Source organism: Diprion similis, chromosome 1 (genome assembly GCF_021155765.1).
Source record: "Diprion similis isolate iyDipSimi1 chromosome 1, iyDipSimi1.1, whole genome shotgun sequence".
Classification (NCBI taxonomy): domain Eukaryota; kingdom Metazoa; phylum Arthropoda; class Insecta; order Hymenoptera; family Diprionidae; genus Diprion; species Diprion similis.
In genome coordinates, this window is record NC_060105.1 from 7,848,317 (window position 1) to 7,874,857 (window position 26,541).

Here is a 26,541-nt window from a genome sequence, read left to right on the forward strand (position 1 = left end):
ACAGTGACAAGATTGAAAAAATGTACAAAGCTAATCCCCTTTTTTGAAATTTTTTAAATACTTCATTATCGGAATGGGGCAGTGTTGAGGAGGAAGAATAAAAAGGCTTGAAAATTGGAAATTAAAATAGAATACCACCCTACAACAGTGTTATATCCTTAATTCATCTGATTTTCATAAGTTGATTATATAGAATAACAAATAACTCGATATAAGTCATTGAAAGACTTGGGAATAACAAACACATTTTTGCTGATCGTAATATGTTGACGTTTGCGCGGTTCGTGATTAGTTATTAGCACATTATTCATTATTATAATTTGTATTGCCAATATTCAATCGTTTTCTTCAACTACTTTTCTTCGTTTCTAGCAGTAATAATAGACAATATTGATCTGACTAAAATTTTTTTTACAGTATTAACCCCACATGGGGTCAAACCATTCAGTAAGATGTCTATACATAAATACGTTCATCATATATTTAGCTATTAATAAAAAAAAATTTCCAAATAATACACTCTATTCACCAAAAAAGTTCGACCTGATGGTTCCTTTCATATCAATACTCTTATCCTGACCATTAATTCTATACAAACATACAATACTGAAATCAAGCTGTGGTTTTAAACGATTTTTACCAATAACTTCTTCTCAAAAATAATTAAATAAACTAGCTCGAATGACAACGTTCATACATTTCAATAGAATCAGAAAATAATTTGGATTTTACCGATACAAGACTAAAATTCCTCATCAGAGTTCACAACAGAACTTCAACCTGTATTCTAAATTGTAAAGAAAAGTTCAATAAAAAATTAATTAGTCTGAAAGAATTCGTTAAAATGAGGACATAAAATTCATAGTAATAAATTGATGGTAGGTAGAACCGTGAACGAAATCAAATATGCTCTTCATGAACCACTGATTTAACCGAGAGATGTACATGCTCGTGATTTTGGTGTTCATCTGGTAACAGACAAAGCCAAATCGTAAAGCTGTCTTAATTATCAGCTGTCATGATTTTACCAAGGCAAATATATTCCAAGCAGTATTGTATTTTCAATTCAAACACTGTTATCGGAAATCAGTTTAAAGAAATGATACCAAAGGTAGGTATATTTTTGACATCCCTCGGTATTGTACATAATTGTGCATTGAATATCAGGGTTTAGGTGTTTTGTAAAATGCATTAATTAAAGCTTATTTTTAGAAACGATTCTATATCTACAGAGGATTCACAGATTGTGCAAATATCAATTTGGTTTGAGATTTGCAAGCACGAAATGCCCAATATATTCTTAAAACAAAAAAACCTTCTTTCCGTCATGTCTTATTTTCCAGTTTTTGACTTCTTTTTAAGTTTAATTAATTTAACTAAAATTTCTTGTTTTTGTAGTCACCAAAGATATTATGTGAACCACCTCATGTCTATCTAATAATGGCCAATGACTTCACTTTTTTAAATTTTCAAATTGTAGTCTTATTCTCCATCGAGATCAGTTAAATTATTGGCCATATGAGACTAATGCATTAGATCTATATTTCTGCACTAGTAATAGTATTTTTTTTTTCTCGAATACACGATAAAGTACCGTATTTATATAATCTATTGATTCACCAAATACATGCATTTGTTTCAAATTCATTTTTCACTACATGAATAAATTAACTGTCATCTCTTCCTATAAATTAAAAAAGACAATTTTTGTCCGATAAAAAAGCAAAATCGTGCTCTGTAACAATTTACAATTTTACGGAGTATATGTATAGTACATGCTATGAATCGCCTTAGCCTAAGTCATACACAAATCTCTACATTTATATTAGCTATAATAGATCATTGCTTTTAACAGTAATATTATTACTATAATATTAGTGTTTTTTCCTTCTTCGTTTTCCCTTGTTTTTTTTTTTTCTCGTAATCCTCTCGTCATATTCCTATGCAGATACGGTATTGTCTATTATGTAGTTGTATGACTGGCGTTTTTATTGTAAAACGTATCGAGAGCTGATGGTTGTAAATGTTTTTCTCAAATTTGTTTATACTGTGTGTTCGTACTAAAATATCCTATTTTCACTTTGAAGCGTAAAAGAGTGGAAATGTAGAAAAAACAATGACATGCATCAGCTCCTTAAACAGAAACAGGATTCACTGTGATTTGAACATATAGTTCTATAAAATGAAAGTCTGCATATAAAACAATATCATACAAATATTACGTGTTTTAAAAATCATTAATATCCCATTGTATAATATCAAGAAAGTAATTATAAAAAAAATTATAAAAAAAATTATACATATGTATACATAAACAGATAAGAGAATGTCTCATCTTAATTCAACACCAATTGCTATATTATTGAAAGCTATAATTCACTATTCTATTTCTATGATCTAAATTTTAGATTATAATGGGGCAGATATTGCAAAACGAATTTCATTGCTCTCGTGCATAAGATCAGCCCTTTGTTTATGTTTTTTTTCTTTCGTCAGAGGCTGAAGGGACAAATAAATCAAATTTCCCAATTAAAATTATATATTCACCCATCATGAAATCATTATATTCGCCCAGTTGAGCGGGAATTGAAATAATTTTCAACGAGCCATACTTTACATCTAATGTTGTTGTCTGTCCCAAAACCTCTGTTACTTAGCAAGTAATTAGTATTTCTGTAATATAAGACTCAGAAGTTTAAAAAGTAAGCAAATGACTGCGCTAGTGGGACGCAGGTTTTGGAGTAGGATTGCAATAAATTCGTTGTGCAGGATTGTGGGTACACTTAAACGAGTCTAGTATCAATCAATTCTAAGTTTCAATGAATGTCAAAGACAATCATGACTATATACAAGTTGTCCGACTCCAATTTTTCAGGAGCAAATGGTATACATAATAGAAAACCTGGGTGAACTACATTAAGTGTTGGATTCCGTAGAATGTTGCGATCGTAGCGCAGCATAGCAGCCTTGACAAACCCTGACGGGTTTCAAAATGCCCAATCTCGAAATCTTAGATTCAAATCTACTGCATCTTGACAGAGAGAAATTTTGTTTCGATTATTAAAAATTTTTAGGAAAGCTCCCGGTTATATCATGTGTAGACATTTTTTACTTACTTAGAACAGAAGACTTGTCCGCAATTGCGACAGTGATGTCGCCGTTCATATAGATTGAATCTCACTCCACAGCCAGCACAAGAATCAGCTCCCTCATCCTTCAGCCAATGATCCGCAACAGTTCTCCCAGGTTGTTCACATACACTCCACGAAAACACCCGTCCTCTAGTGTCGCCAACGTATACTGCTCTATGATCTCTGTTAAAAAAGTTATTAATTACATTATTCCAGTACTCAAAATAGCTGAGAAAAAGATATGCATGAAGTTAGAAATATGTAAGGAAGAAATCAAGCATGAGATTAAAACGTGCCTTGAAACCGCAAGTGCTGTAATAGATGCAGGTTCAGCATTATCTTTCCGATCATAGGCAGTGTGCATGGTTAGTTTACTTCTAAATACCAATTGTCTCTGCCACTTAAAACCGTCTCTAAGAATGTTTTGAGGGTTAATTTTCTTTGGCTTGGTATCCGCTTCTGTCACCATAACAAAACTATCTGTAAGGCTGGTATCGCTTTTACTAGCTCTTAAAGCACCTTCTGTATTATCTCCGGCGCCAACAACTGGGTCACTGTGAAATTGTGAATTTCGGTTAGCGGATGAAATATATATTACCAAAATATTTGGTTTGATTCTATTTCTAACATAAATTAGCTGAAACTGAAATTACCTTATTTGAGAACCTTCACTATCAGCTCGCCCACCTCCTTCACTTTTTCTGAACATTGGATTGCACCGGCTCTTTCTTCTCAATACTACAGTAGCGGCGTGATTACTTTGCTGAGCAGGTTTATTGTTTGAACCATTGTTAGATTCATTGTCAGAGCATTCTTCCTTTTCCTCATGAAGACGAGATGCTTCTTTAGAATTTTCAGTCTCAGAAAGACTGCTTTCAGACCCACTCTTGACCAGCATACCTGTATGAGTAATAAAATTATTTTAACCACGAAGGGAAATTTTTTCAATGAACATTGATTATCTCAGCACAATTTGATTGTTTTTGTATCGGTATGAAATAAACTGCAATGAATACCGATAGTTGTTGCTTTCGTACCTGAACTTTCGGTAGACATACTTATTTGCTTGACAAGATCATGCACTCTTTTCTTAGTACTTTCATTGTCACTTTTAACATTGGATAAATCTTCTTCCACGTCTTTTTTCACTTCAATTTCTTCAGCTTTCTCATCCTCAGCAGGTACTTGAACAAAGTCCATAGACCACATCTAAAACCACGGAATTATCATAGTTACCAAGTGGCAGCATATTACATATGTGAAACTCTCAGCCACATCAAAGCCATGCAACTTACTCTGGCGACACCGTCCGTCGATCCAGTCATTATAACATTCTGCGAGTCCCATTCGTGTGTCTGGCTAAACGCAACGCACAGTATTTGTTGCATTCTGTCAGCTCGACCGACACAAGTATTTACACTGGCCAGCTCTTCGCCATTTATACTCCACACATGCAGCCAGGTAGCAGCACAAGTCGCAATATCGCCCTAAGAGTAGAAAGGAATCAAGATATCAGAACATGGATCTCACAAAAAATTTTCTCACAAAATTTGTGATGATTCTTAAAATAATTTCAGATGAGCTGAAAAACTTTACCGTTAAGTCATTAATTGCCACTGCAGCAACTGGACCTGCATGACCTCTGAGTTGTCGAACAAAGAGACAGCGAGACAGATCCCAAATAATTGCAGTACCATCTCGAGAACCAGAGACTATGACATTATATGCAGGACTTGAAGCTAAGCAGGTTACAGCATCAGTGTGCCCATATAAGCACTGTTTGATGGAAAGCTGACGCTTGGCGTATTCCCAAACAGTAACGACCTTTAAAAATAAAAATTACTAAGCATAAGCAATCCTGATACTTTTATACTTTCAAAGTTAAATGACATACCGAACTCGTGCCTGCAGTGACAATCTGTTTAGAAGATGGACAAACACACGATACAATTTCACCGCTACTCTGCATCATTGCCTCACATACAAATATCGCTTTATCACTGTCATAATTTCCTATTCTTAAAGAATGATCGGCAAAACCCCAGGCAACGTATTTATTATACGACGGTGGTATTAGGGTTTTATTCTGCTCAACAGCAAGTACAGCTTTGTCTAGATGTAGTATGTGACCAACGGGTCCTTTCAACTCTACAAGTTCATAAAATTTTCACAAACATTTATACATACTGCAGTCAAAAAATCTAATAGCCACAAGTCTTGTCCCGAATATTGAAATATTATATACCTTTGATTGGTTGAAGCGAAGGTTTTAGGTTGTCAAGATTATGGAAGAATAGTCTGTCGGAAGTGGTGATACTTAGGCCTGGCGTTATAGGTCCGGGATCGATCACACTAGTTCTTTGCGTCATCTTTTTTGCGGGATGTGGTTTTTTGAATAACTGCTTTGGAATCTGACCAAAGTTATTGATAAATCCAATTGTTGCATTCTTTTTCAATGGATCATCGATGCTGGGAAAAATAAACATTTTTTCATACAAACCATTTAAAAAGATAGTAAAAAAATTCTATTCTTAGAATATGATTTGATAGGAATTAATGAATGTAAGAGATGCTGTTTTGAACACAACTATACTGACTTGTAGATATCAACATTTCCTTCGTAGAATAGATGATGGAATACGTTGACTGCATCAACTGCCGATTGGCCATTCTGTTTGTAACCAAATATCAAGTCTATCCACTGATGCAAGTGTTGCGATATGTAATCGCATTCTAAAGCAAGTCTATGCACTCGGATAAACTCGCGAGGATCCTGCTTAGCCCAAGGAGGAAGAACAATGTCACCCAGCTGTACACCACTTTGCTTAGAACCTGTCATATACATCGTAAAATAAGTGGTGATAATTCATTAATAATATTTGAACTTAATGAAGTATATACCTAAATCGAAATTATTTGAATTGATGAGAAATTCTGGCAGATAAAAGAATTCTGGTATAAGCTCCTTAACATCGGCCATGTTATGTTTAGATGCAGAAAGCCAAGCCTCTTTAATACTATTGAACATCCTGTCAGCTAGATCGAAATGGCCACCCTAAAAAAATTAGAATTCATGTTAACACTAACTGTATAATACAAACAGACCATTATAGTTAAACAATGAAAGATGAAATTCAAGAAATACTAACTTGTAACCTTAGAAAATGCTGGGTAAACGGCTCCATTCTGACAAGATACGAACACACAATCATCGCTGAAGAATAGTGAGTGCCATAATGATAAGGTGGAGTTTCTCCATGTGGATCATCCCATTCTTTGTACCTGGAATTGGTATTAAGATTTCAATCAACTTCGTGTATTAAGAGACAACATTTTGCATAGCACATTTTTTACATAAAAATTGTACCGTTTTTTGAACTGTAAAAGTCGCTCCGGACTTTGAGCTCCCATAGGTTTACTAAAGTCCCTGAAAGTTGCCGGATCACTTAAGTCTAGTTCTTCACTATCATAGTCTGCCAAAATCCATGGAAATATTGGATACTGCATGAGATCATTATAGCTACGACCAGCTAAGGTATTGAGATGCATAAGGTACTGGAAGTTGGATATTTCTCCTCTCTAAATCAAAAATAAAAGTTTTATGATTACATCGAAACAAAAACTGCTTACTAATGTTGCATTTTTAATTGTACACACCACCCATCGCTGAGTGACCGATGTTTCACCAATCAAATTCGAAAGAAGACCTGTTGCTTGCTCAACATTTGCCGTTCGCTTTTGTCCTGCTACGGATTGTTGAGCACTATCAGCTATAGCAGTTGCAAAGGTCATAAATCTGAAGAAAGGGGCATTTCATTAATTTTATGGTTTTATTTGATATGCTGGAAGCAATCTCGCTGCGACTCTTACCGCTGGTACACCTTGTTCCGAACTTTTCTTGGAAATGCTAACAAATAATTTCTGCCGTCACCGCTAAATACTTCCAATGCCATTGGCTGTAACAGATATCTTCTTTTGTGTACTTCTCTGAAAAATAAAAACACACAAATGAAGTAGCAGTTCACTATTCACCTAAATTAGGTAACTCTAATGGATAACTGCACCTTATGTCTTCATAGTTGAATTTTGAACATTGTCTCATTGCTCTAGATCTCCTAGGCGAACCAGGTGAGGGTAATATAGGTTCATACGCCTCTGGCAGACTTTCGATATCTCGAATCTCCCGAGATTTCAATAAAGTAAATCCGTCGATCACGTAAAAATGCTCCTTCCCAAATAAGAGCAGTCCCTCAGTTGTATCTAAGCCCTGTATTCTAGCGCATCTGAACATATGACTTATCTAGAAGTGAATAATTGACAGTCAATATCATTCTCCTAATTTCACTTTTTTACACTCTACCTTTTCATGTTCTTCAAGTAATCTAAGTAACGTCTGATTGTCAGGGACTGTTTGATTGTTCTCTTCTTCTTGCTCAATGTCTTCAATTGTTTCGTCAGGCTCACTGGCATGACGTTCAAGGGTACAAGGTACCATTGGTGGTTCACTATCGGCTGAGGTATCATTTACGTTTAATGGACTATCGTCTATTACAGGATCACGTTCTCGTTCAAACATTCCAGCAGAATTTCCCAATTGTTTCAAGTAATACTCTTTACTGTCTATACTAGTTGCAACTTTGTATTTAAGTTGTTTCTATAGAAAACGAAAGACACGTCAGTAGTTGTTTATCTGAATGAAATACCACATGTATTGGAATTTTGATTGAACAGCTAGCAAAAGATAATTTGAAACCTCTTCAATTAAAACGTAATTCCAACTCACGTTATCTGGATGTTCCAATTCGGGCCTATAAGGGTAGTGGATGTAGAAGAGATCATTTTTCATCATTTTTTTACGCATTCTACATGGTCCTTCAGTCATATCAAGCATCCATTTGTCAAGTTGAGTGGGAGTCGGCGGTCCCCAAAGGCCACGCTCTCTAGTAAGTTCTGTTTCTGTCTGCAGCCATTCCTAAAACGAGAATAACAAGTGTGTGTGTGGCTTATAATTTTACAGACCAATTTTATTAAACATTTTATCGAAGGAGTAAAAACAAACAACTATTAAATTATGAGTAAAGATGATACCTGGTAGACATATCGCTGTGTATGTTGATTGGTATGCTGATGTTGAAGACGTCTTGAAGCAGCTAGTTCTCTAACCAAGGCCACATGCTGTTCCGTCCACTGAGCTACTTTGTTTTGATGTAGTCTAACTCGAACATGAACGGATTCTTCTTTTCTGACTTTAGTTCGACTGGCTAATCTTGTTAAACCCCCGGTAACCTTTTGTATTTTCTGTTACAAAACAGTAAAGATTACAATGAATTTTATTTATCACAAGATTTTTTTAGCAAAAGGATATGTCTAAAATTTGTACATAATGAACACACTTACAGATTGTATTTGATTATGCAGTTCCCATGGGACTCGGTACGATGCTTTACGTTCTAAATCGACATAATTGAGCCATAACTTAGTGGCAGCCTCGGATACTTGATCTCTTACTATGGCTAGATCAGGAGCTCGTTCATTACCAGTTGGTGGAATTAGAGTTACTTTGAATACTTCTTCGATAGCCGGTTTTTTGCATACATATAATTCTTCCCATACTCTCAATGCAGCTACAGCCATCAAGTTATGTCCTTGATGAGATGTTAATCTGTCGTCGCTAGCCTCAACTTGGGGATTGACATGCCATGTAGTTTTCATATTCGTATCCAACATAATTTTCATGTCCGCTGTCAACTGAAGAAGGCAGTAAGTCAAACAGCCAATGAATTCAAGCTCATGATTGCCTGCGCCAAAGACTAACAATCTATTATTAGTCAGTTTATGCAATGCTTCGAGTACAGCCATTTGATCAGCTATAGAATCAGTAGCTCGAGAAAGAAGGAATAGGATGGTTCTATTGAGACAGTGGTGAAGTCCTTCCATGCTGACCACACCTGGTCTACGCTTTGCTTGTCCAATTAACTTTACAATGAAATCAAATACTTCGTGAGGGTCTTTAGTCAATGCTCCTTGCCACAACTTGTCCACTATCCTGGCAGCAACGTAGCAAACGTTACTAGTTATGTTATTAGCTGATCCACCAGGTACTACAGGCAACGCTGCCTGTTCACCGATCAAAACGTCTGCTGCTAATAAATGCTCCATTAAAATCGATAACACTTCAGTTTGATAGCGAGTTTGTTGACTGGTTGAAGCATGCTCAGGCCATGCTTCCAATACAAGATCGATTGATGGCGGAGCCTTTGCAGTTACTGGCAGTGATAAAGAGTCAACAATTATGACACGAAGAAAGTCCATGACGAATTTCTTGGCTACATGATTCGTCAGACCAACATCCTTAGATGGAGACCTTACTAAAACAGGTTCCTGTGGAGGAAAGCAAATAACAATGCTCCTGGCCGAAGTATCTCACATACTAATGCTATACCAGTTTATTTTATTAATTACCTCATCTGCAGGTGTGCTGGCTCCACTACTGTCTTGACTGCAGCTGGGTGGTTTTGGAAATAATGTCCCTGCTAATGCACCTAGGACTTCAGCAGTCATATAAACTTGCATAAAATCGTTAAAGTTGTGATAGAGGAAAAACAGAAATTGTATGATTGTCACTGGATAGTCGTTGAGCCACTCAGGTAACGTTTCTGACCTGCAGAGGATCGAACCATTTGCAAAATGTATTAACCGTGAATTTATTGATACAGTAAAATAGGTAATCTAATATCGATTTGAAACAGTGTACATACCCATTGATATGACTATTAAGCATAGTGCGAACCATAGCCAATAATGTGACAACAGCTTCAGGACATAAATTGATTTTTCCAGATAATGAGGAAAGGGATTGATTAGCTGGTACACCAAACATATAATTCCAGACATTATCGAGATCCAACTGAAATATAAATATGATAATGCACCTTGTTTACCCGATTTCAATTAAAAAACCAATCATGCTTATATTTACCTTCGAATCGGCAGGTAAAAGTTTGACTGGCTGTCCCAACATCAGAGCAATAAACAAGAAATACAGCTCAGGAACAAGATCCACATGTTGAGGAAGTAGCCACCCAAGGTGTTGAAATCCTGGCACATGAAGACCTACTGATTTTATTTCACCGCTGGTCATCTGTTGATGGCACCCTGTAATTATTTTAAGGAAACTCAGTCATAAGGCGAGAGTAAACTGGATGCTGTAGCTTACGACATAAATTTTGACAAAAATTAATATTCCACATATTTTACCATATAATCCAGTGATATTTACCAAGCGCTAAAGCCATTCTATTGGGGTCAGTGTGCCTCAACCAACCACCATTGCTTGTTCCCTCTTTAAACTTTTGTAATATCGACTGTACAGAGGTCACAGCTACAAGGATACGTAGTCCCCATACAACTGTAGTGCTATGAAGTCCCGGTTGGAGAAACAAGAGTATCCAATCTAATCCTAACACTTTGACAACATCTTCGCACATGCTGCAATTTGATTTCAAAATTATTAGGTACATACAATATTATGAGCAAATGGATCGTATAACATCACTTGGAGAAGTTACTGCAAATCGAACTATTGTCCGCAGAATAGTATACTATCACTTACTTATTGGTCACTTTCATTCCAGTGAATAATAACGAGTGTAGTAGCTGGAGGCATCGATTCCTCAACAAAATATTCTCCCCTTCACCTTCCTTGCCGTTCTCACCTTCTCGTAAAACTAGATGTTTTTCCGACCCAACTGGCAAAGTAGCAACAATAAACTGGCCGAACCTGAAATATTTATATTGCTCTCAGGGTCATACATCCATCATTGTGCAAATATGAGAAAATTCGAAACGTACAAAATTCTTGAATACCTTGCCAAAAGAACTCAATCAGAAAACTTCAATGCCTGTTAATGAAGATTAAAACCTACCAGAGAAGATCAGCCTGTCTTGGTTGGCCCAGAAGGATACTCAGAAGCGCTAAAAGGACCTGCCTAGTAGTATTTTGTTTAACATCACTGAGAATATGTAGTAATTTATGAACTAATTGTAGATCCCTCATTATTCGGAGGTTGGTTCTCTTTTCACTTGATTCAACAATCAATTCGTACAGGTGTTCAAGAAGAGAGCGTAGAAGTTCTCCCGGTGCTTCATGCCATACCTATGGAAATAGAAACGGTCACGTACCTTTCTGTTTCATATCAAGAACCCGAAAATTGGATTACACTCATTACAAGTGGTAGATGATTATAGAATACCTCCAGGTCACACAGAAGGTCTTGGAATGCCGTCAAATTGGGAATGGCACTGGTTTCTCTACCACTATCAACTGTACCTACTAAACTGAACGTAAGGTGTAATATATGGCTGTTTAGTAATGGGCACTTCCTTCTCAAGAGCATAGCTAAGGTTTGGTATCCTCTTCTCCGATCCATTTCTTGTTGAGCAGCTTGATTCGATCGGACAACGCAAACTAAAGCTTTAACAGCTGCATAAAGAGATTCTACATCTTGCGCCATTGCGATGAGACCTATGAAACAATTATCAAAATCTTTCACGTGTATGATGACTGCAGTAAACTGCCAAAATAATGTATAACGTAACTTACCAAGCAAAACGGAGCAGCCACCCACATTATCAATCGTCGTGGCAACAGGTCTAGGACTGAAGACTCTTACTCCAAGATAACCGACAACAACACCGCCAAGTGCCCTCGCTGGACCACTAAGGTGTCCTGCTGAGTTGTGGAGCACTCGGATAGGTGTGGCGTTCTCATGGGATGACATGCCCAACTTTTTCAGGAATAAATGAAAAGTTAAGACCAGTGGCCAGGCCAGAGAAAAACCAACATGATGAAAGCATAGCCTTAATTATTTTATTGAAATTTGATATGACTTCTAGAAACTAATTTTGTTCTACCATCACACACTTAATTTTTTATAATCGTACCTGTTTGGCTATGGATTTGTTGTCAGCTCGACTGTAGACTTTTCGAATTTTAGCAAGCGTCAGTTGAGACATAGCTTTTGCATTTAATCCAAATACAACTTTTTCTTCGGCCACAAGTGCTGGTAATGGCTCAGTACCTATGTAGTAAAGATCAAGTTACACAGACTATCAATATAAAAAATAAGGAGCGTATCATTACGATTGACAATAAAAAAATGTAAATTTATGTAAATGACATTCATTCCTTTTGAATTGAATTGCTGCTATGACAGACTTATGTGTATTTTGATCCAGACATTTGGCACTGCAGTTTTCTTTACACAACACATATTCGGTAAATTTTACTCACCTAACTGAGGCGCCTGTAGACTGCCCATATAATGCGGTCCCAATTTGAATAGTATGGCTATATTTTGAGCATTGAACACTTCTTCCACCAGGTGACACGGTCCTTGCTTCCAAGTCAGTCTAGAATACCGCCGCCAACATGGTGGTGTACCAATGTATCCATATACCGGGGATGCGACAGTCAAATTCGCCGCGCCACACCCAGGAGTTTGAGATATATAGTGCAGCTACAGGTAGATGGGGAATTAGATTAATGATATGATAATTTGCGACAAAGCAAAAAATAATACGGATATTTGAGATTGTTTATAGGCTACCTTTTGGCTAAAAATGTGCTGGCCGTCCAGGTACAAAGAGAAACTAGAGTTCTTTAAAACTGCTCGATTTAGTACAATGGCTATGTGATGCCATTGACCTTCGTGAAGTAAATCTGGACACCACACTCGTGCTCCATATTCACCTGTGACTTCTGGTTCCCATTCACCTACATCTGAAGATTTTGATGTGCATCATTTTGAAAATATTGTTAACACTGTAATTAGAATTATCAACATAATACTCACTTTGTGGTAACGGAGTTTCATGTGTTGATACAATAATGGCTTTATCTCTTGCACTGAGAACTGCTGTGAGACAAATTAGATCTCTTGATGCTTGTGGGCTGCGTACTAGAGTTAATAGTCTCACACAATGTGGATCAGTTCGTGGATCACTAAACTTGTCTACACATATCCAGGTACTAAATGTCAGTCCAGTTTGTGGTGGAAATAACCGATCACCTGAAAGACAAAGATCCAAAAGATATTGACTGTGTTAGTAATTGAGAGAAATTACATTAATCACAAATTGAAATAATCACTGAACGAATATTTATATGGCTGGTTAATTTCCAGAGTAGACAGTAATAACTGAGATTGTAGAGGGGAGTGAAAGACAGCCAAGCATGGAAACATGCGGTGACTATACTTGACATTAACAATACTACTGCAATTATTCAATGTAGACGGCGTGTGTAGGATGTAATCATTCGAGCAGATATACCAATGCAAATATCACTTTGTTAAACCCAATGGCTTGTAGGTGTGAAGTAAAGATATGTGGTTAAATGATTGCAACCTACACGAATGATGAGCATAGTTAATATTCTTCATCTAAATGTAAATCATTTTCCAATAACATTAAACCGTTAATACAAGCTATTAATTTCATTTTACGTCAACCCCTAATTGTTGTGTTACAAGTCTACGAGAATATTGCAATTTTGGTCAAACCTGATATTTGGTAGGATGCAAATGAATTCACTTACCAGAACCAATGCCTCCGAGAACACTATTATCAGCTGTAACGACTGTGGGTGGCGTGGTGCTCTGAGGTGCAACGCTAGGTAGGTATAGACAGGCAAAGCCTTCTGCACTCATGTCTAACTCAACAAACGGTGGTAGTGTGCAAGATCCATGAGCTCTAAAGTCCTTTGGCGTTGTCATGGATACTAGCGTTTTTATACGTGTTAAGGGAACCGGTCCCCCGGGTTTGGGCTTGTTGGGCTCAATATCATCTAATGAGATGCAGCATAATGGATCTCCAAGGCGCAAGAACTCCCTGTGATGGAAAAAAAATCAAGTATTGCTAGAACCTTGCAGCAATAAATTGTTGAGTGATCCCATTCTATCGATAACAGTTATTCATGTAACTTGGATTTCGCCTTGTATACCTCAAGTCTGTTGGTTCTAAAGATTGTGCGGCAAGTCGTTCAATTATATACTGCAGAGGTTGATGTAGTGGATGTGTTTCATCCTGGAGCGCAACTTTTCCCATAGTCAGAAGTTCACCTGCCATTCCCGCCTCGCACATTACTTGTTGGTTTCTCTCCGAACGTACCAAACTCTTGATTATTTCGGCTATATATAACTGCAAGGCTAAGGCCATTTGTTTTTCTGTATTGTCTGTTATCGACGGAAGTAGATGAAGCATTCCAACGACAATCCCAGGGTGTATGACAATCGGTTCTGGAGTTGGAGGATTCAAGTTCAATGAGTTTACAGTTGAACGTTTTCCACTACCCGGGGAATCGAGAGACTTTTGGTGCTAGAATAGAATTTTCATTTTGTAAATTAGTAGCAACTCAAATTCTGAATAAGATACCAGCATCAGATTAAGTGAATTTTGTTGCTGTTTTACCTCAATGTTTACATGTCTGTGACTTGGAGATCGAACTCCTACTCCAGTCAAATTTGGTTTGTCAAATGCGTCTAAGGCAACGTCGTAAAGAAGCCTCAATAACAAACATGCGTAGCTAAGGGCTTTTGGCATTTCGCTTGGAAATATAGGATCCAATACGTTGCTAGTAAATAACGAATGCAACACATTGTGATGATTCGAAGTCAAAACAACGTCAGAATTAACCAACTTGGTTTGCGAGGAAAAACAACCAAGGAGTCGCAGAGTGTCACATAAGCTCGACTGGCATATCTGTAAGCGGTGTCGGGAAATGAAGAGTGGTTTATAATCTGAATTACTGTATTTTAAATTTAGAAAATCTACGAAATCAAAAACGTATCAAAGCAAGTACCTCGTGATGGAAAAATTTAGCATTCGCTGGTTCAAATCGCATGGCAGTGCTGATTGTGTGAAACACAACGTGTAGTAACATCAGTAGTGGGGATTCATTCTGACACGTGTTTTGAGATACATTGTTACATGGCTCATTATTGTCCACAGATTTGTTGCCCAGTCTACTTTCCAAAGATACCAAAACTGACATTACATAAACAAACCCTCCTACTTTACGAAATACTGTTCTTGTCCGATGAGACTCTCTCAGGCAAGCGAGCAAGGACTGTAAAACATCAAACGATATTACATAAATGTATGATGTACAAACTATTCACTTCCTCAATGCCGATTTAGTCTTATATTACTACATAATGCACCTTTAAAATATGGGTTTTCAGAACCAACGCAGTCGGCGGTGCAGAATGCATTACTCCCAGTAATGTGGCCATATCATCGTCTCCGCCAGCACTTACTACTAGTTCCCTAACAATTCCGAGTGCTTGATGCCTACAATCGGTGTATGGTACAAGATTGTGAGAACAACGAGCTCCTCCACATTCTCTAAATACATTAGCATTTTGAACATTGCCTGCTAACAGTGTGGTTAATGCTTCCATGATCAAAGCACCCAGGCGCTCTTGATCTGGACACATTATGTACTCTGAAATATTACAATGACTTTTGAGTAGCAAGAAAATTCAAAAACTAACAAAACACAATGAAGTACGTACCTAATCCTTGATCTTGAGCAACTTGTTTATCCTTAAGTAACGTTGCGTATCGATGAAGACAAGTCACAAAGACTTCTAACATTCCAACTTCTCTGTATACTTCTTTAAATATTGTGTTGTGCCTGATGAATTGAATTTCAATTAAAATCAGTTATTCGAATTTGGTGGCGAGCGACCAATACATCAAGTTGTTAACATTTTTGCAACAAATTTCGTTAGTTACCTGAGTATATTGAGAAGTGTTTCCATACACATGATACTGCAGCTGACAGAATTGTTGGATTTAAGTAATATCGAAAGTGATATGAGTTCTTTGCAAGGCACAAAATTCAACTGAAACACTATGAATTCGAGTAACTGGAAAAATTTTTCTTGTATCTCCGGATTCTTCAAGTGAATTTTTTCCGCAAATTGCGAAAGTGTGTTTTGTCCTTCAAGTATGAAGTAGTTAGCATTGTCGCTGTGATAAACACTTGATATAGCATCCAGTATTGTGCAACATAACAGTGGAGAGTTCGATTTCACAAATACTGATTGCAAGACTTGGAATGCTTGTATATTGCGAACACTTCCACCTGAAAAGTAAACCATAAGTTGTTTTTACTCAATTTAGCATGTATATTAGATTCCAAAAACAATAAGTTTCAATAAAGCAAAAATATAACGTACCTCTGTTACTAGGTTGAGGGAGAGTGAAGCCGAGCATTTGAAATAAGGAACCCATACTAGCTTGACTTGGTTTCAATTCCGTATGACCACACATTGTTAACGAAGCTAGCATCAGTACTAAATTTCTGATCGCATCTTGAGCCTCTGCTCTACCATCTTGCTCTAGTCTTGACGGGGCATGCCTGCAACAAATTTTAAGTTAGGGACAGTGCATTAGAATGATGTAAATCGGCCATCACAACTTTTTTCAAAAAATCACACTCCATAGATAATTTTGCAATTTCTTACTTCAACAAAAATTCCGACAAGAAAATATATCCTTGGCAAGCTCTGAAATCATCCAGAAGTGTTTGCGATACTTCACTTGAGTCTTTTAGAAAGCAAAATACAGTCACAAACATCTCCACCACTTCCAAGGGTGCGAGTTCGGGAACTCTTTGCATATTATCTATACAGAGTGCTATACATCCCTTGTCTGCAATGAGAAATAAATAAGGCTCAGGATTTTATTTGTCACTTTAAAGGAAGAATGATTTTCACTTTGATATATCTGCTTACTGTGAATATAAGCAACAACATTCTGTGTCAGGCCATGCCGTGATAACGTCATTAAGACTTCCGCAGCACTTTTACGCCACATTACGTTATACTGCGGACACCAGCTGGTTATCGCCGCAAATAATAAAGTGAGGTCATCCTTTCTTGCAAGCTCCTCTGCTGGGTATGGATGACTGCACAATCTCACCAATACCTGCTTCCATTTAATGATATTGACGAGTTAGTAATGTGTAAATAGCATAGCAATATACTTATTCAACAGAAATTTGAAACAGACCTGTACAAATATTTTCTGTAGTAAGATCCTGCGTTCTCTTGGAGTAAATTCACTATTAGTATCAGCTACATCAGCTTCAACTTCACTCATTTGAGGCAAGTCGAAAAATAAATAAAGACATTTAACTAAAGTCGATGGTACTGAGGCCGTTGTCATGACCTGAAAAGAGTTAACGGAATAGTAATAAACACCTGTTATTAACTGATATACTACTTGAGTTAAGTTATTTGGAACAGTAATAGAAAACTCTGAAAAGTAAAATCAATTGAATAGCTGTTGAATATCTTACCTGTATTAGAGATGTATCACCAGCAGCTAATAGATTTAGCGCCGATAGTAACATCCATCCATTACTGGATTCTTCGCTATTTTCGATCTCAAGAAATTTCACAATAGCACAGCTGGCTGTTTCAGTGCTTTGGTTACTAGCTCGTCGTCGTATTTCGGAAACCATTAACTTGGACACTTGCTGAGTAAATGCTAGTATGTCCCAGAATTTTTCGTTCATATCCCCAGAAGGACTAGAACCAAAGACCTAGAATTGGAAAAATGAAATATATGAGAAATGAGGTCCGGTAGAAATAAACATTTTAGATCAATGAAATATGAAGAATTTCTCTCGACCGTTTAAAAATTTTTTTTATTAAGTGATGTTCCGTACTAATTTTACCTTGCAGAACAAGGGTAGCATGTTATAAAGTTTGTCATCACGTTCTGCCTCGCTAAGAGGGTGTGGTGGGTGTGTGTATTCTGAAAAAAGCTTCTTGAGATGCATGAGGCCCAAAGCTGTATGCTGTGGATTAGCTCCACTAGCTCCATCATCGACGCTACCCCCACTTCCAGACCCGACACCAGCAACACTGTTGCTTCCTCGCAACTTACGCATTATGTTCATAGTTGCGAATTTGCTGCGAGAAGAAAAAACCAAAAACCTCAAATTCCGATGCATTAATATGGATACATTCTAAGTGAACAAACATTGGTATAAATAGCAAGTTATAATGACCAAACTAGTAATTTTAATTTCATTAAAATAATTTTCTTGCTTTCTAATTATTCACGCTACTTATGTAACAAAGAATAAGTAAGGTACGAAGGTACTATATAGCACTGCAAAGAGATGTGGTTACTGGAACATTTTGTGACTGATTAAAGGTGAGAGAATAAATAAGCAGTAAGACGGTCAGTGCTGTCTCAAGTAGTTCGCCTCCGGTAGCAATAAGTGTATCTATCAGAGAAATTATGAGCATCGCATTACTCATTGGTTCTTGTTTTGTTGATTTTTGATACGCCGATGAATCGAGTCACGGGGACAGTTCTAGTCAAACGTCAAGTAGGGAAATATTGAAACAGAAAATTTGAGCAACGGCTGTGTTATGGGGAGAATATTAATATGAATGGTTATTTTATGCAATGGGATCAATGCACAGTAACAGTGTGACTAAAAATATCAACGAACACACTAACATATCAGCTGACAGTGTTAATTCTGAGAGGAGCTCTGTTTCATTTCTGTGTATCAAATTACGACGAAAAGAAGCAAAATAAATGGTGCATGCGTGGTTGATATGATGTAAAATATCTCTTTTTTGCTCTGTACTATTTAATAAATATCGGATGACGAGTTGAAAAGTGTGAATTACCGGATTTATAAATAATCAAATTATAATTATACTCTATTGATGAAAAAATTATCGACTTTCACATTTTTCGATCTAATTTCCGATATCAAATCCTGGAACGAATCGGTCTCGGTGTTTATTTTGAATGTGAAAATTTATGTCATAATAATTATCGAAAATAATAATCATTGCGAAAGTAAGGTATCGGCTCAATATTTACGTCTGCCTGCCTTCTGTCAAATCGGCGTACAAACGTCGTGGGTAATATCCACCGAATCAAGCACATGATTTTCATAAATGACAGACACTTTTATGGGCCAATATGATTCGAGCGATATAATATGAACGTTCAATTTTACCTCTGACTGGTAACGAGACGAAAAATCCTACATATTCTTCCAGAAAATCACTTTTTCATCCCAGTCTCTTAACACTTTACTGCTAGCAGACATCTTGACATTTGATGGCTCTCTCGGCTCTCAACCAACCGCGATACGTCGATACTGGTCACGTGAGCATTGACGTACTCGCGAAAACTTGAAACCCTCGTCCCTCTGTGTATGGAAGAAATTTCTTATTTATTAAAAGTTTTTTATATCAACAACGGAGTTATAAACTCCAATTTATTCATACATCAAGAAATTGGTTACAGTTAGTTAAATTCAGACGAATGCACGTGATGCCAACTCTGTGGAGTGGTGAATACTACCATGGCTTGAAATTCTTTAGCAGTGATGTTGAAACAAAATCATCCAAAACTAGAAAATATTATTAGTTCATCCACTCGGACTTTGGAGTGTAAAAGGGTAAAGGCACTTGCAGATAAATTGTTCTTTTTTATTATTAAATATTTTGTAAATATGTACAAGATGTGCTGTATTTAACAAAGGGGTTTTTGCTCAGTGCTCCCAACAGTCTTTACATTATGTAAAAAAGTCAGAAATTTTTTTCTGTGTTTTCTTAATTTCCTTTGTACTATTATTTACTTTGTTTGCCGATATTGTCAAGTCTTCGAGTGTCTGTTTTTCCACTGGCTCGTCGCTACGTCTACCAATCAATTCAAGACCAGATAAACGTGGCTTTTTAACTTTACGTGTATCCTGTGTATTTTCACCATCAGGATATAGCAAGCTTGTTAAATCTCTCGAGTTCTTTGGCTTGATCGGTGGGGTGGATAATTTCGGCATTGATTCACTACCGTTGTCGTCATTTTCATTTTTTCTATCATTATCAGCCAACTTTTTCACCACTTCTATATTGGCCTCACTGGTTTTCGTTTCAGGTTTTGACGTACTCAATGCACTCTTCTTACTTTGAATTACAGAATTAACGTTTGAATTACCCGATTTCGTATCTGATATCAAATCACTGGAGAAGTCATCATCAAAAAAATCCTCATCAAGCCATTTTTCTATTTGCTCGCGTTCGAGGGCTTCTTTGACGTTTGCGCTCGACGTGTAATTTGTAAATTTATTTAGATCATTTTTGAGAGACTTAGAGTTGCAAGAAATTGTAGTCTTCTCTCTCGTTGTTATATCACTGCTTATTTTTCTAAAGTAACTCGTCAGAGGTTTTATTTTACTCCTTTTATATAAAAAATGGTAAAAATCCAGATTCGAATCATCAGACTTTGATGCAGAAGTGTGGTAGTCACAGAGGAGACCAAACAGTTGCCCTAAAATAAGAACTTTTACAATTTGAATCTGAAGACATAGACGAACGGGAATCGTATTTTCTCACCAATGCTAATGTTCCGTTCAATCAGATGCCAATACATGGCAGCTACTTTATCTCTGAGCTCCACATCGCCAAATGTAAAATATACCATCGCTCGTCCTGCAACGGCAGCAGCCATCAACTGCAGTAACACTTTTAGTTGCGGGTCACCTCTGAAAGCACCACAGCCCCAATTGCCAGTAGCTATGGCGGACAAACTTTCTCTGGGTATTTCAGAGGAACTGAATCCAGCATAAGCCTGTACGAATATGTTGCAATGCTTACTTCATTTTTGTCTCAACAGTTTTGCAAATTTTGTCAATCATACCTTATTCAACTCCCGTATTATGTTTGTAATTGTGAATTGTGTATGGGACTGTTTGAATAATAAAGCATCAATGGCCACAACAGAAGTACATCGCCTCCCACTGCTATCTCGTGGTGTTTCATCAATAAAATTTCCAGTCCACTTAAAAGTGTCGCTGTAGCCTTCATAGTTGCTGTAGCGCTCAACCCCAGTAATTATGAGAGCCTCTGTGTCATCTAATGCTTCTGCGACCAGCATGCTTGCCATTAGTTCAGGGCAGATGACAAATCTAATTTCCTCTTGGACACAGCCCCAGCCCAAAACACCACCACCAACATACCTGAAAATAGTTAACAAAGTTTTTTTACGTAGTGCAAAAATTATACAATGTAAGATTAAAAATAGTTATATTGATTCTTCTTATGCAGACTATACTTCGTACTTGTTAGCAAAGTCAACTTGCAAAAGACCAGCTCCTTCAGTTTCGATCGTGCCATTGCTTGTTATATGGAGGGGTGGAAGTTTGATATCTTGCCTATTCCATCGGGGACAATTTTCCTTCGGGATATATCGTCGTTGAATAGTTATCACACCATCTGGGGCTACTCTACGGAAAAACCATGAAGGGTTTTCATTTTGAAATAATTTTAGAAACATTGAATATCTTTGCTGAGAATGAAATTAGCTCAAATCACTCATTTTCATAACTATTGAGCGGGCCAACACACCTTTAGTTATGATTCTTCGAAAATAATGAAAAATACATTTCAGCTTTTCCATTATAGCCTCTGACCTGTCAGGTCTCTCTTTTTCATAAGCACCAAATAGCCTAAAATTCGATAAATGAATTTTACATCGCATTGCTGAAATGGTGACACGTATATACGATCTTAATTATAAGGTCACCTGTTGAAATTAATTTCTGGATACATTGCGTATTCAGATTGAGGATTTGTTGAGTTTCGTCGCGGAAACGTGCAGAGGAATGCATTAGCCAACAGAGAGCCAATTTGTAACTGACTAAGGCTGAGAGTCACATTTGTATGACGCTTAAGGAGCGGTATTGGGCTCGTTACTAGGGATGGAAGTTGCAGTGCCAACTGCACTATTTTTGGTAGTAAGTCATCGTAGAAAAGCTCAGTGTCATCTTCGTCTATGACCTGAAAATAATTTACAAATGTATCAACTGTGTTAATGTGTAAGGCAAAAATAATCTCAACACTTATAAGCAAACTTCTACATCGTACTTCAGAAAAGAAATAATGAAGAGCAGAAAAATCCCATCGTAGAGCATATTTCTCATTATAGGATAAAATAGCAACTTCGAGTTGATGACTGGATGCAAAGCTGCGAAGCAGTGCCTCTTGAATTACTTCCCATCTTTGTCTGAAACCATTGCTTCCAGTTGTCTGAAAATTGATCCCGTTGATGATATTCAGTATTTGATACAATTATACAAGGTGACGAAATACGGCTGCTCGTTTCAACGCACGTGATTATTTGGGTATAAGCTGTGCGTCGAGTATGGCATCCGAACATATCCTGGGGCCCATTTATCCTTTTGTTGACTACGGTAAGGCTTAGGTGGTCCTTGTCCGGTGAGTGGTAACTAGTTGACATTCAGAAAAGAAAAAATAGACATAAAAGTTTTAGCAGATCGACGTCATTCCATTTTAAAAGGAGATTAAATAATGCTAGACGAACAATTACCGTAAATAGTACTGTGTGTCGTGGAGCAGGAATTATCGGAGCCATTTGCTTGTGGCCATATTTTGCAAAGCCCTTTTGAATCTCATCCATGCTAATCCCTTTCCACTCTGGCTCATTTGTTGATGTTTCCGAGTTTTGGACACCAGCTTGATAAATAGCGATTATTATTGTTTTTGGAAGCACTTATTCAATTCATATATATCATGGGAGAGAATATTTCACAGACCTTCATTGGAATTTGAGGCCTCAACATTGTCGTCTGAAAACATATCAGGAGACAATTGATAATCTTCTTCCATAGAAATCTTTACGCTCTCTGATACGGGTTTGTTAGTATCAGCCATAATGTGGTATTATAATTTACTGTTTAGTATTCCTGCGAGGTTATATCGTGTATTTTGTGAGGAAACGAAGCGGGTGACTCGACTTAACCTATAAAGTCAACACAACATTTTAGGTGGGACTAGTTATGTACGACAATTTTAGTCTATTTAATGTTTCACGCACAATACTTGTATGTTTTCAAGTTTCCAAAAAGTTGTGATTAATAATTATCCCCTTAAAAATTATTCAAATTATTGTATTTACACTGCAATGTTAAGTGTTCCCTTCACGATCCCCTGTTTCACGACTATTCGTGACTTCGATAACAGCTGTCAAACTCCCTGGAATTAGGAAGCGGATTGGTCAAGCGATTGATCGATTTTGGCGCGTTATTTTGATGAAAGATTTCGAAAGGGCAGTGTGTTAACGAATACGTCGATTTAAAAATATTTTCAAATAGAAGAAGTATTCATTCAACGTACTGCATATAAAGATTATTTTACAGCTGATAGAGATTGAAGTTTAATAATCGAGTTGCAGATTCGTACACTCACCGCGATTATTAAATTTAGTAGAATCCAAGCGAATGAAAATTAGGAACGGACATAGGATGCAACACAAACTTATAAAAGGTATATTTAAACAAAATTAAATTTATTTCTAAAATACCGGAATAGCGATAATAAACTATAAGGATAATTAAATATATACAAAATGTACAAATTATAGAGAACGATCATTCAAAGATGAAACTTGAATGCATAATTTTTTTGCTGTATGATTAAATACACTTTATTCAATTTTCACTTTTATTTCAATTATATATCTAGGAGGTGCCGAGTGGCACCGCTATCAGTGCTACACCTTGTAATAGGGTAAGATAGGACAGTTTGGTTTCAATTTTATTAGATACTATAGTAGTATTGGACATTTAGAGGTGGAATACTTTGATTTTTTTTTTTCACCGTATTATGATTTCCAACAATTTTATATTCAATAAGTGCCAAAGTTTCACCTTCACTACGCTTTCAGTAATAATTAAATGAAAACATGAATATCATGTATTTAAAAAATTTAATTCTCCTAACTTGGCCTTAGTTGCAACGAAATGTTACAAAAATTAATTATTTTACTGTCACAGTAGCCAGAGAATGACAAACTGGAAAAAGGAACATATGTAAGTGAGTGTTGGAAATCACTCAATGTGGATCAGGAGCCAACCCCGCGTCACATTTTCGATTTTAGTCGTTTTGCGCATACTACTCCGGCCCCTCTAGCCAATCATCACAGATGTATGTCCAAATTTTAATGGTTATTATAATCATTATCATGATATAAACTGATCTATAGAATGTTTACAAAGATGTTGATATTATTCTTGCGATGCGTTGCACTCCATAATTTAATAATACCTTTATATTTTCGTCTTCTGGCAAGCCATGCTACTCAGCTATACATCAAAAAGTTCTTACACTGATTTATATACTGTTTTCGCCAAATACTGAAATTTTCATAACAGTTGAGTTTAATTGTTCTTTTACATGTAAACTGTGAAATATGTGCCTCATTTCGTTTCTACAATCATTTTGATACATCAAATCAGATGTAAGAATTTCCAAAGTATCATTGCTTCTGCAAAAGCTAAGAAGCATTGCATTCAGCTAGTCATATACACTATAGTTAGAGCCGTAACTAAATCCTATTGTAGGTTTGTACAAAACTTTCATCTCTCTTCCATGTCTCTATAGCTGGATTTCAAGAATCGCGTGATACCAATAAGTACAATATTTATCTAGCCTCTCTCAATGGAGAATTTAGAAATTCCAATAAAAAATTTCTACGAAAATAAGTGATCCACCGTGTTGGTAAAATCGAAGAACAACTAATTCACAGTATCTCACAGATTATTTAAAACTTGAAGCACTGTTACCCAATAAATAAATGTTATTGTCAATACGTGACGTATCAAAGATTACGTACAATTAGATAAAAATCTCAAGTAGTGAAACAGGTCTCAAATATTGTCAATTGATAAATTCGATAATCGATTACGATAAGTAATAATATACAAAAATCTGAGAGAAGCTAGATTAAAGCACCAGGAACAATGTGCAAAAATGATGAGAATGTAAATTATGTGGGTCTATGCATTTATACTGGGAGGGTTAAAAATCGCTCAAGCTTTAAAGAATTATAAATATTAGATGCTGAATGATTTTGATTAAATAACATAATGAAACACGATTGCATTTGCCCCATTAAAATATATTTACATACATCTGATGGCAAAGATAATATACGAAAATGAAAGATTGAACTTGAAAGTGAACATTTGCATAAAAGAAATTCTACAAGTATATGGAGACTACCTATTGATACGTCAATTAAGACAACCAAAACTTGAACGCTTTTTGATCTCGTTGCTTAAATAATTTTGCTAGTTTGTCATGAAGTTCGGTAATTTATGCATTCATGATGAATGTCAGTCGCGAAATTATACCAAAGACGTAAATATTCTTATGGCTTGGTAATATTGCAGGTCGATATAATTTTCCAATGATTATAGTTTTACAATTCTCAAAAATTTCAACATTTCCTGAATCATTTAATTTACAATAATGGTATTCACGGTATTGAATAACTTCGAAATATCATAAAATATCAATTTTTTCAAATATTACATATTAAGCCACAACAAAAACAAAAAAAAAACATTTATTATGCTTTACGATGATTGATGATATCACAATGATTTTATGTTCAAATTATGAGATGCGTGAATGAAATTTTGACACAAGAATATTGCAGGATCACCCCAAACCGATAGATCATTTGGCAATTTGCAATTCAAATCGGCATTGTGTCATTGAAGAAGTTATGAGGAAAATTATTCTTACATAACGGTATTATCCAATAATCGCATTTCTAAAAACCAATTTCAATCTTACAGTCTGTTTCAATCAGATATACAATACATATTTACAATTCAATTCAATACTCTATTGTAATTTACCCACAGTGTATTTACCTGTAACTATACCATAAGCTAAGTTGAATATTGCGGAGAGTTTATCGATTATGTTTCTTAACAGACTTTTATCACCCACGATGCCAAAGTAATCTTTATCTCAACTCAGTAAATTTTAACGTTGCAATATATTTGAAATATAAGAAATGTAATTGTTCCGATAAATAAACTTGGGGTTTTCCTGTGTACGCATGAAAATAAAATATAATAGACCCCCTATAATCGGTATCGTCAAGGGTTGTGCGACCGACCCGTTGCAGAAACGGCTCTTGCTGCTCGTGGAATGAGTGTCTGTGTTGTAAGTCTTCTAGGCATTGGTATGGACGATCTGGTTGATGTTGTTTCAGGTTTCGTTTGTGCTACTGTAGCAGTGCTGTTTGTATCCAAAGATCGTTTTTGTCCCAACTCTTTAGATTTTTGTAACTTCTTTATAGGCGAACTCTCTGCTATTGGCTTATCTAAGTAATCATTATGTGCTGGATCCTGTCGAGACCTGAGTAAACGTGGTGAATGATCGCTGGGTTTACGGAGAGTCCTGAATCCGTTTAGCGCCGCAGGCGCTGGAGCGTGTGGCTGGTTCCATAAGTCACTCCAACTGAAATCAACGATTAATTTTCACATTGA

At 36.5% G+C, this 26,541-nt stretch overlaps 3 protein-coding genes across 6 annotated transcripts in view; all 3 read right to left on the bottom strand.

Moving 5' to 3' along the window:
- Window positions 1-508: 508 nt before the first annotated feature.
- LOC124406315 (WD repeat and FYVE domain-containing protein 3) lies at window positions 509-19,313 on the bottom strand. 3 transcript variants are annotated; one of them, XM_046881706.1, is made up of 46 exons: window positions 19,192-19,313; window positions 17,872-18,118; window positions 17,500-17,745; window positions 17,211-17,369; window positions 16,934-17,126; window positions 16,664-16,850; window positions 16,376-16,557; window positions 15,930-16,281; window positions 15,707-15,828; window positions 15,353-15,636; window positions 14,992-15,258; window positions 14,601-14,891; window positions 14,134-14,507; window positions 13,729-14,021; window positions 12,986-13,201; window positions 12,740-12,912; window positions 12,424-12,649; window positions 12,075-12,211; window positions 11,734-11,917; window positions 11,384-11,655; window positions 11,057-11,286; window positions 10,744-10,911; window positions 10,411-10,619; window positions 10,111-10,286; window positions 9,890-10,038; window positions 9,594-9,792; window positions 8,529-9,512; window positions 8,220-8,429; window positions 7,915-8,103; window positions 7,492-7,785; window positions 7,196-7,431; window positions 7,002-7,118; window positions 6,789-6,927; window positions 6,499-6,710; window positions 6,281-6,413; window positions 6,033-6,186; window positions 5,729-5,963; window positions 5,377-5,600; window positions 5,026-5,279; window positions 4,728-4,955; window positions 4,427-4,618; window positions 4,190-4,340; window positions 3,785-4,031; window positions 3,428-3,685; window positions 3,117-3,314; window positions 509-3,031 (listed from the first exon to the last, which is right to left on the bottom strand). In XM_046881706.1, the coding sequence occupies exons 2-46, from the start codon at window positions 18,103-18,105 to the stop codon at window positions 2,917-2,919; spliced, it is 10,293 nt and encodes a 3,430-aa protein (XP_046737662.1). In that variant the 5' UTR covers window positions 18,106-18,118; window positions 19,192-19,313; the 3' UTR covers window positions 509-2,916. The 3 variants fall into 3 exon arrangements, with proteins under 3 accessions (XP_046737662.1, XP_046737667.1, XP_046737652.1); XM_046881711.1 differs by having other exon boundaries at window positions 4,169-4,340; window positions 17,881-18,118; window positions 19,192-19,312; XM_046881696.1 differs by having other exon boundaries at window positions 4,169-4,340; window positions 19,192-19,312.
- A 342-nt stretch (window positions 19,314-19,655) lies between these two features.
- LOC124406345 (poly(ADP-ribose) glycohydrolase-like) lies at window positions 19,656-23,197 on the bottom strand. Its single transcript, XM_046881742.1, has 10 exons — window positions 22,792-23,197; window positions 22,566-22,711; window positions 22,348-22,464; window positions 22,103-22,264; window positions 21,762-22,015; window positions 21,584-21,684; window positions 21,298-21,457; window positions 20,877-21,195; window positions 20,573-20,807; window positions 19,656-20,507 (listed from the first exon to the last, which is right to left on the bottom strand). Exons 1-10 carry the CDS (start codon window positions 22,907-22,909, stop codon window positions 19,756-19,758), a joined length of 2,364 nt encoding a protein of 787 aa, XP_046737698.1. The 5' UTR covers window positions 22,910-23,197; the 3' UTR covers window positions 19,656-19,755.
- Window positions 23,198-23,526: 329 nt separating this feature from the next.
- The window catches only part of LOC124406332, a 52,486-nt gene continuing 49,471 nt past the window's right edge, over window positions 23,527-26,541 (bottom strand). For both annotated transcript variants that reach the window (XM_046881722.1, XM_046881731.1), the window contains one exon: window positions 23,527-26,512. In XM_046881722.1, the coding sequence (XP_046737678.1) occupies window positions 26,149-26,512 (364 nt within the window). In that variant the 3' untranslated portion in view covers window positions 23,527-26,148. The remainder of the gene's footprint in view (window positions 26,513-26,541) is intronic.